A 10,235-nucleotide genomic window follows, 5' to 3' on the forward strand; every position below is an offset into this window, starting at 1 on the left:
GGTATGCAAAATTTTAAAATGTATTTCTTTAGTTTTATATAAGTTTTAGTTTTATATCATTTTAATAATAGAGTTCCAAAAGAATTTTCCTCTAGGTGCCATTTTATTTTGTTTTTGGAAAATAGTACAAATTTTGTTTGTTTGTCATTGCATTTTTTATCAATCAGTTCAACACCATTTAATATTAGTTTTGGTTTTGTCATTATTGTAGTTATAGTGAATATGACTCTTAACAAGCTGAACAAGAGTAGGAGGAATAGCTTTAATAACCGAATTAAATTCCTTAAAATGCACAGGGAAACTGTGGGTTAACATGAATTGTTCATAAGTTAAAAGATTCCCATAGTTATCAAACATTTTCATAAGATGATTAATATCCCTGTTAAACCAATTCCTTAAAAATAAAGATTTATTGGCAACCGTTATATTGACATTATTCCAAATGAAGGAAGTCTGAGGAGAGAAATTGTGAGTAGCAAATTTTCCAGGCTAAAAGCACTTGCTGGTGGAATGTGGACAATTTAAGAGGGAGTTTAGAAATATTAAAGTCACAAGTTAACAGAAATTCTAAGCCACCTATTTGGTTAAAGAGACTGTGTGGGATGTGGTTCCAAAGGGAGTTACTAATTAAACTAATTAAACATTTTTTTAAGCCAATTGACTTGTAAAGTTCTACTAATATCGTCAAAATAAAGTATTTCCAGACCCCCTTCAGCTTTCTTATTAGTAAGAACCCTTTTCTTAATAGAAGCTGCTGCTTGTCATTTTCCGTCCCTGAATGATGGCCGATGTTTGCTCGACGTATGTGCGATATCCATGCGCATGGTGTGTGTTTGTGTGCAGACGATCAGTCATGGCGGCAAGGTTGAAACGTTCAAAAGTGTGGGCTCACGTTACAAAACTAAGCAACACCAGTGTCAGATGCAATATATGCAGTAGTGTAATAGTGAACAAAGGAGGCAACACTAGTAATATAATGAAACATTTACAAAACAAAACACACCATCTACCTCAAGCAATGCGCTGTATTTACTGTCTCCGTCGTCTCCCAGCTCCAGCTCCAACTGCAACCCCTGCCTCAGCCTCAAGTGAAGTTAACATTCATTTTAAAATAAGTCTTTAGTTAGTACTGAGAAAATCTCTCTCTCTCTCTCTCTCTCTCTCTCTCTCTCTCTCTCTCTCTTAGAAGGGCCTTTTTATTTTAAAAATGTGCTTTTGTTATGTGTCTTTTTCTGTTTGCTTAGAGGCATTTGTAAACTGCAGTACGAAAGTTCAGCAGTAATAAAATAACATCTTTTCACATCATGTCTTTTTGCACCAAATTAAAGAGAGTAGTATTGATAACAGTATCGATAAGTACTGGTATCGATAAGCAGTATCGGTATCGATAAAATGTAAATGATACCCATCCCTAGCTGCAGAGGTGTGATGTGTGTATTTATGTGTGTTTACCCGTAGCGTGTCCTCCGGGTCAGTGGGGTCCTGACTGCATCCAAACTTGTAACTGCCACAACGGGGCATTCTGCAGCGCTTATGATGGCGAGTGTAAGTGTACGGCTGGCTGGACGGGGCTGTACTGCACACAACGTGAGTACAACTTTCTCTTTCCAAGTCAGATATGAAACTGAATCTACGCTTCTAGCAGTGCTGGGTGCTCACATGTCATGCTCAATTCAGTAATGATTGGTCGTGACATTTCCTGTCATTGTGCTTTCGTGTCCTGCAGGCTGTCCCTTGGGCTTCTACGGTAAGGATTGTGTGCTGGCGTGCCAGTGTGAGAATGGTGCAGACTGCGATCATATCTCGGGTCATTGCACGTGCCGCACTGGCTTCATGGGACGCCACTGTGAACTGAGTGAGTAAAGAGTGTTTCAAAACAGGACACAGTGGAGCTATTACTTTGATATTTTCAAGCACATGCATGAGACTACATCTGATCCAGCGTTGTTACATTTGCTTCCAGAATGTCCTGCGGGAACATACGGATACGGCTGCCGGCAGGTGTGTGATTGTCTCAATAACTCTACCTGTGATCACATGACTGGCACCTGCTACTGTAATCCCGGCTGGAAAGGCACACGCTGTGACCAGGGTAATGTTACATTAGCACTCACAAACGCTGCTCGTTACACTATGTCTGCACTTCAGAAAGTTAACTGCTTAGAATAGCAAAATAATTCCATCATCAGTAATAGATACAGATGCTTCCAGAGTAGACGGTTTCACAGCTACAATGATTCTGGGAGACATCTGGTTCCATCACATGTGATCACCCACACAATGAGGTTTCATCTGAACACGTGAGATTCTCATGTGTGACACTGATGTTTCCTGTCTTTCTCAGCTGGCGTGATCATTGTAGGGAATCTCAACAGTTTGACGAGCGCTGCTGTGCCTGTGGACTCGTATCAGATTAGTGCTATTGCAGGAATCATCGTCCTGGTACTTCTTGTGCTCATCCTCCTCCTCCTCTTCATCATTTACCGCAAAAAACAGAAAGGCAAAGATTCCACGATGCCTGCGGTCACATACACACCCACCATGAGGGCCAACACCGATTACGCCATCGCAGGTCAGTGTCACAATGACTGTAATGATGCATTTTCTGTATAAGTCTTACAGTTGTCACATCATATTATGAATAACTGTCATAATTCCACTGGTAATCATTCTTATGTTTTATTGTATAATTCTTATCATGGTGACTAAACTATGGCAGAATGGCCTGCTTGCTTTGTGACACACTTCTTTCAAATATAGCTGGCTAGTTTTCAGTTTTCAAAGTGCTGTTGTCACCTAGTCGAATAAACGCCACTTAAAATGAGTTTAAAAATCCAGACATTTTCTAGGACAGGAAAAAAAATATTCTGATGATCACTGTGTACAGAATTTTCCAAACTCAAAAGACCATGAAGTATTAATCCAACCCAAGCCGATCCGAGAAAGCAGTGGCTGGTAATCATATGAAAAGATTTCCACACAGGTGTCAGTGTGTTAAACTAATCACCTGACATGAAGCTGCAGTGATTGTGAAATCATCAGAACTTACCTTTACTTATTTATATTAAATGTTTTAATCATTGTTTTGTGTCATTGTTCATTGACAATCATTGAACTGCATGCAATGTTTATGCCAAAATGCGTAATTATTGTTCAATGTAGTAGCGCTGTCAACATGGTACTTTTTAAGATTAATTAAATATGTTTAACATTGTTAAATTTCTTTAAGGGACCACATTTATTGAAATTTTTTAAAAGAGCACCAACACACAGAAGCAAATCCTATTCAGTCAAATTCATTAATAAACGGTAAATATGAAGAGTAAGTGAAAAACACTGTTAATGAGATGAGCACTGGACTGCTGCAGGTTATAAGGAAATATATTTATTTATTATTCAGAAAGTACATTTAGAAAGGAAAATATATTTTTAGGAACGTTTCAGCAGGTTCAATATAATTCATGTTAGAGAACACCGGAAACACCTGAAGCCATAGAAGGTAGAATGCGGAAGCTGTGCAAGTAGTCCATTGACAGGGTGGTAACTACTGTATGTCTGTTTGTGATGTATTTTCTGTTTCTAGAGTCGCTCCCGCAGACTGATGTCCTTCCCAACAGTAACTATTTCTCCAACCCCAGCTACCACACGCTGACCCAGTGCAGCAGCCCGCCTCACATCAATAACCTGCCCTATGGAAAGGTCTTATTAAGAGTCTCATTGGTTTACTCTACTAACTGACTCTGTAATTATTGAACAGCTCTTGAAATAAAAGACTAATATTTTGGGCTGCTTATACTGCTTATGCTTGTTTAAAACATAATGTTGCTAAATAGAGCTTTTCAGTTATGATGTCAATTTTTGGGCTATCCCAGAATACTAATTCACCACGGATTCCCTTGCCTTTGTGTAGAAGCAGTTTTTGATTTATGAGTAAAATTAGGTGTGTATTTTTTGTACAAAATGTATAGGAAACAAAAATCTGTTCAAGGAATGTTGATCACAGGCACTTATTTTACTCATAAATCCAAAACCACCTTTCTATAAAAAAAAACATTGCAAATACCTGAGCTAACCTATGGTTTTAGAGCACAAACTGACCAGCTGTAGATATCTAGGATTGAGGAATTATGTGGAAAGTTGTAGAAAGACACTTGCTATAATTGTTGATTTTCTTCTTACTGACAGCCGAAGAACAACCAGTTGTTTGTAAACCTGAAGAACGCTGAGCCGAGGAAACGGCTTTCCCTGCTTGAACACACAGGAACTCTGCCGGCTGACTGGAAGCAGGGCGGATCTTTCAATGAGCTTGGTGTGTTCTCCTACAACAATCATCACAACTAACGTAACAGCAAAACATTTGACATAATAATGTTCGGTAGCCCAGCGTATTAACTTACAGGACTTTTTAAATTTCAAACTGCTTTGCAATGACTCGTCAAACATGAGTTTTCATCTCTGTGCATTTCCTGACCACCACTGTGCAAACACTAGCTTTAATGTGTCATTTCACCGTCTTCTAACACACCGCATCAGCTTCTTTAGCTCCATTCATAGCTGCTGTGAGCTTTGTCAACAAGAGGACTGCATCATTTTGACTTCTTCTGTCTTAACATGATTCTCTCATTAGGAGCTTATGGAGTTGACAGGCGTTACATGGGAAAATCACTTCGAGGTAAGAGATCATTTAGCAAGCAAGGGATAAAAATTCTGCCATCATTTAAGCTACTCATCATCATGTTGTTCCAAACCTGTATGCATTTCTTTCTTCTGTGGCACACAAAAGATGATATTTTGAAAAATGTCTCAGGCTTTTTGGTCATACAGGATTGGAACAACATGAGGGTGAGTAAATGACAGAATATTGATCATACTTAAACAGTATGATGATGTGAATGGGTATTTCTCTCTCTCTCTCTCTGTAGATCTTGTGAAAAGTGTGCCCTATCATGCCAGTTCCTGCTCTCTCAATAGTTCAGAGAACCCGTACGCCACCATCAAAGACCCTCCTCTGTTGTTGACCAAGAGCTCTGAGTGCGGTTATGTGGAGATGAAGTCACCCGCTCACAGAGATTCACCGTATGCTGAGATACACGCCTCCAGCCCTGCCAACAAAAATGTCTACGAAGTTGGTAAGAGAATAATAAATCCAGCAACACCAGAGACCTGCTCACTGTTTGTTATTCAAAGCTGACATAATTACTGTAATAGAAATGAACTTAACTACTAATATTTTCTCAACTATGTTTCAATATTTAAAAGTTGTAGTCAACCATTTTTATTTTTACTTGAATCTATGCCGCTCTATGGAAGAACAGTCTTTCTTCAACGGGACTACACATGGGAATCCACTCCGTATGAACAATCTCAAGTACAAACCCGATTCCAAAAAAGTTGGGACACTATACAAATTGTGAATAAAAAAGGAATGCAATGATGTGGAAGTTTCAAATTTCAATATTTTATTCAGAATACAACATAGATGACATATCAAATGTTTAAACTGAGAAAATGTATCATTTTAAGGGAAAAATAAGTTGATTTTAAATTTCATGGCATCAACACATCTCAAAAAAGTTGGGACAAGGCCATGTTTACCACTGTCTGGCATCCCCTCTTCTTTTTATAACAGTCTGCAAACGTCTGGGGACTGAGGAGACAAGTTGCTCAAGTTTAGGAATAGGAATGTTGTCCCATTCTTGTCTAATACAGGCTTCTAGTTGCTCAACTGTCTTAGGTCTTCTTTGTCACATCTTCCTCTTTATGATGCGCCAAATGTTTTCTATGGGTGAAAGATCTGGACTGCAGGCTGGCCATTTCAGTACCCGGATCCTTCTACGCAGCCATGATGTTGTAATTGATGCAGTATGTGGCCTGGCATTGTCATGTTGGAAAATGCAAGGTCTTCCCTGAAAGAGACCACGTCTGGATGGGAGCATATGTTGTTCTAGAACTTGGATATACCTTTCAGCATTGATGCAGCATTGATGTTTCCAGATGTGTAAGCTGCCCATGCCACACGCACTCATGCAACCCCATACCATCAGAGATGCAGGCTTCTGAACTGAGCGCTGATAACAACTTGGGTTGTCTTTGTCCTCTTTAGTCCGGATGACATGGTTTCCCAGTTTTCCAAAAAGAACTTCAAATTTTGATTTGTCTGACCACAGAACAGTTTTCCACTTTGCCACAGTCCATTTTAAATGAGCCTTGGCCCAGAGAAAACACCTGCGCTTCTGGATCATGTTTAGATATGGCTTCTTTTTTGACCTGTAGAGTTTTAGCCGGCAATGGCGAATGGCACGGTGGATTGTGTTCACCGACAATGTTTTCTGGAAGTATTCCTGAGCCCATGTTGTGATTTCCATTACAGTAGCATTCCTGTATGTGATGCAGTGCCATCTAAGGGCCCGAAGATCACGGGCATCCAGTATGGTTTTCCGGCCTTGACCCTTACGCACAGAGATTGTTCCAGATTCTCTGAATCTTTGGATGATATTATGCACTGTAGATGATGATAACTTCAAACTCTTTGCAATTTTTCTCTGAGAAACTCCTTTCTGATATTGCTCCACTTTTTTTTCGCCGCAGCATTGGGGGAATTGGTGATCCTCTGCCCATCTTGACTTCTGAGAGACACTGCCACTCTGAGAGGCTCTTTTTATACCCAATCATGTTGCCAATTGACCTAATAAGTTGCAAATTGGTCCTCCAGCTGTTCCTTATATGTACATTTAACTTTTCCGGCCCTCTTATTGCTACCTGTCCCAACTTTTTTGGAATGTGTAGCTCTCATGAAATCCAAAATGAGCCAATATTTGACATGACATTTCAAAATGTCTCACTTTCAACATTTGATATGCTATCTATATTCTATTGTGAATAAAATATAAGTTTATGAGATTTGTAAATTATTGCATTCCTTTTTTATTCACAATTTGTACAGTGTCCCAACTTTTTTGGAATCGGGTTTGTAATTGTTCACAGGTGTAATGTATGTCCTGAAGGCATCACTTCCCCTGGCTAGCAGGAGTAACCATGATTCCTGTGCTTCTGCTGTGTTGAGTGAAGCTTGTTCCACTTGAGAGCAGCTGTTGTGTTCATGTAATGTCAGCTGGAGAACGTGCACATACATTATAATCGGGGCTGTTGCGGCTGTCAGCCCGCACCCTGGACCATTTGTCACAGGCTTTGCATTAACCTCACTGGAGATGAGGAAACTCATTTTCTAATGACACTTTCCAGCTGAAAGATCAGAGCAGAAGCACTGTTAGCTCATCAAGGAAGAATCTGACTGACACAGATCTCTTAGGAAACCTTCTCACCAACTCAAAACACATCACTGAATGCTATACATCAGTCAGCTCCAGTCAGACTACAGTCTCTCTCATAACTCTCATCTTCCACTGACCGACACAAGACACAACTCTTCCATCATCACATGAACTACAACTCTAATCACAGCACACTTTTGTTCGGCTTTCTTTCTTCTGCTCCAGCATCTTCAAACATGGCATATTGGTACTACCAGAGTTTTTGGCTGTTGTATGATAAAATGCTTGTGAAGTCACTCTTTCAGTGTTAGTTTTTACAGTTTTTGTTTTATGGTCATTGTTTTTGTCTAATTAAACAGTTTTGATTAAAAAAAACAATGACAACAATACAAGAAATCACAAAGATAAGAAAAACCGCTGTAAGATATTAACATTTTCTAAGAAGAAAAATCGTTTAATGAATCTTCTTTTTTGCTACTTTTTTAGGTTCTTTTACTCAAACCACAGCACGAAGCTGTTCACTATAGGATCTTAATGTTACACAAATGGCAAACTAAGTTCTAAAGACTAACAATACTTTCTTCTATTTAGTTATATTGGCCTGAGCATGTTAAAGGCTTTAATTATTGAAACTGTGTATATATCTCATCTACACTGTTATTTTCTAATTACATCAGTATTTTGTCTTGATGCAAAGAAGAGCAGTGAATCCTGCCATGCACAAATATGTGCTAGCAAATGTGCCAGCAGACTTAGAGTGATCCGTGGCACTTCTGCATATTCATATTTTGCAGCAAACCAATAGGAAACATCCTATAATCAAGATACTGTATTCTAGTATTCTTCCATATGCCATCTGCATCTCTGGTGGCTGAGCACCTTTGATATTAAATTATATTAAATGTAGCCCTATTATATTATTGCTTTATCATCTTTTCAATATTTTAATAGTTTTTTTTTTTACTTCATTACTGGTTTTTCACATCGCTGTGTTGAAGTCGCTGGTTTTCCCACAGTGGGACTCGACTTACCTGTGGAATTTGAACTGTTGAGTTTTTGTCACAACTGATTTTTGGTATTTATAAATATTTAGTGAGAAAAAAATATATAACCTCAAATACCATGCACACAAGACATGTGACTGCTCATTATTGCAAACAGTTTGAACCTGTATTCTTCCCTTTCCAGAGCCGACCATCAGTTCTGTTCACACACTCTCTAACAACAGCTGTAATGGGCCGTTTTGTCAAGATCCATATGACCTACCAAAGAACAGCCACATCCCATGTCATTATGACCTACTGCCCACGAGAGACAGCAGCCCCTCGCCCCATGAGGACACAGACAGCAAATAGATGCTCACAGACTTCATTAACGGATCATCCACAGCATTCCATTAACAATTTTATTGCTGTTATTGTTGTCATTCATCATTATAAAAGTTCTTAATTACTTCTGGCTTGCAATTTTGAATAGTTCTTGAATAGTAAACATTCCCAATATTCAGCTCAATTCATGTGAGCAAAAACGGCTCATTCCATTCATTAATAACCACATATCACACAAATACAAGACAATCCTCAATGTTTCTGATAAGATATATGTCAGATTATTCCCAATTACAGTTTTCTGTTTCTTTCATTATGATATTTAGTATGATATTTAGTAATGTTTATTGAGACCAGACTGTCGGCTCAATGTTTCTGTTGATTAATTTTTTTATTATTATTATTTTTTTTTTTTTTTGTCCGAAAGTATTTCAGGTTTACCAAAGGTTGTCATGCCCTGTTAAAGCACTGACACTGTATTTATATTGACAGCTTCCCATATAGTTTACAGTTACAAATTTCAACATTAACATAATTTTTTTGGCTTGCGCCTTTTGATTTTAGTTCTATAAAACTTGATCACTGAAATGAAGGACAAATACTTTATAGTGTGTAGTACTTTATAGTTTTAAAGCTAAAGCTAAAGCTGGACTTTTGCAAAGAAAGACAAATCTTAAAGATGATGTGATGGGGACAGTTTGATATAAGTACATTTTTGGAGTATTTAGGACATACATTCATATGTTTTATGAGTCTTAAAGCACTCTGAGCCTGAACTTTAATTGTAAAAAACTGTACATAGTACCAGTTCTTCTATTAATTGCATTTACTTGCTTTAAAAATGTAACATATTCCTAAATTCCTTTATAACTTGACCAATATTGTTCAGAGCAGGACAAGCAGTGAAGACTCATCCTTTACTGACTGGACCTCGGTATACTATGTTTTCCATACAATTGTTTATTTTATTTTATTTCATTTCAGTTCACTAAATATGCCACACAAAGAAATTAATAATACTGATTCCAAAAACAACTGAGTGTGTATGAGTGTGTGCTGTATGTATCTTAAAACTGTATCTTTGTTTTGCTTTTCTCGTGATTTTTTAAATAAATGCACACAGTTGCACAATGTGTAATATTTCTCTTCCCAAAAGAGCACCAGAATATCTCCTCTCTGCTAACCTTCTCTTTCTACTTTGAATGTAGCCTAATATTTTACATTTTTAGCTGAAATATCCTGTATATATCCAAATTAACAATAAAATGACGAATTGCCAAGTTAACATATTTAGGCAAGCTTTAGTTAAAATGACGAATTGCCAAGTTAACATATTTAGACAAGCTTTAGTTATAAGTAATTTCTTTGTTATTGATTTGATCATTTCTGTATGTATCTTAGTAAGCATATTCTCAGTTAATCACTGAAGAATGATTAAATAGCCTCATTTTGCTAAACTAATGTAAATGTCTTTAGAGTAGATTAACCAGTGTTACTGATGCTGCCTACACGTGCTCTCGGAAATATCGTAAATATAAATCCTCTAGTAGGTAAAAAATTGTACATGAACGCCCTCTCATGTCGAAACTTGAATGCGATAAGCTCGTAATCACGACTTCAGAAGTGGGAATTATTA

At 37.8% G+C, this 10,235-nt stretch overlaps 1 protein-coding gene across 2 annotated transcripts in view; it reads left to right on the forward strand.

The window, feature by feature from the left end:
* The window catches only part of megf10 (multiple EGF-like-domains 10), a 62,362-nt gene extending 52,632 nt beyond the window's left edge, over positions 1-9,730 (forward strand). For both annotated transcript variants that reach the window (XM_051908808.1, XM_051908810.1), the window contains exons 17-25: positions 1,459-1,587; positions 1,727-1,855; positions 1,964-2,092; positions 2,345-2,572; positions 3,584-3,699; positions 4,186-4,309; positions 4,628-4,672; positions 4,923-5,129; positions 8,460-9,730. In XM_051908808.1, the coding sequence (XP_051764768.1) occupies positions 1,459-1,587; positions 1,727-1,855; positions 1,964-2,092; positions 2,345-2,572; positions 3,584-3,699; positions 4,186-4,309; positions 4,628-4,672; positions 4,923-5,129; positions 8,460-8,626 (1,274 nt within the window). In that variant the 3' untranslated portion in view covers positions 8,627-9,730. The remainder of the gene's footprint in view (positions 1-1,458; positions 1,588-1,726; positions 1,856-1,963; positions 2,093-2,344; positions 2,573-3,583; positions 3,700-4,185; positions 4,310-4,627; positions 4,673-4,922; positions 5,130-8,459) is intronic.
* The last annotated feature ends 505 nt before the right edge of the window (positions 9,731-10,235 follow it).

Source organism: Ctenopharyngodon idella, chromosome 10 (genome assembly GCF_019924925.1).
Source record: "Ctenopharyngodon idella isolate HZGC_01 chromosome 10, HZGC01, whole genome shotgun sequence".
NCBI lineage: Eukaryota > Metazoa > Chordata > Actinopteri > Cypriniformes > Xenocyprididae > Ctenopharyngodon > Ctenopharyngodon idella.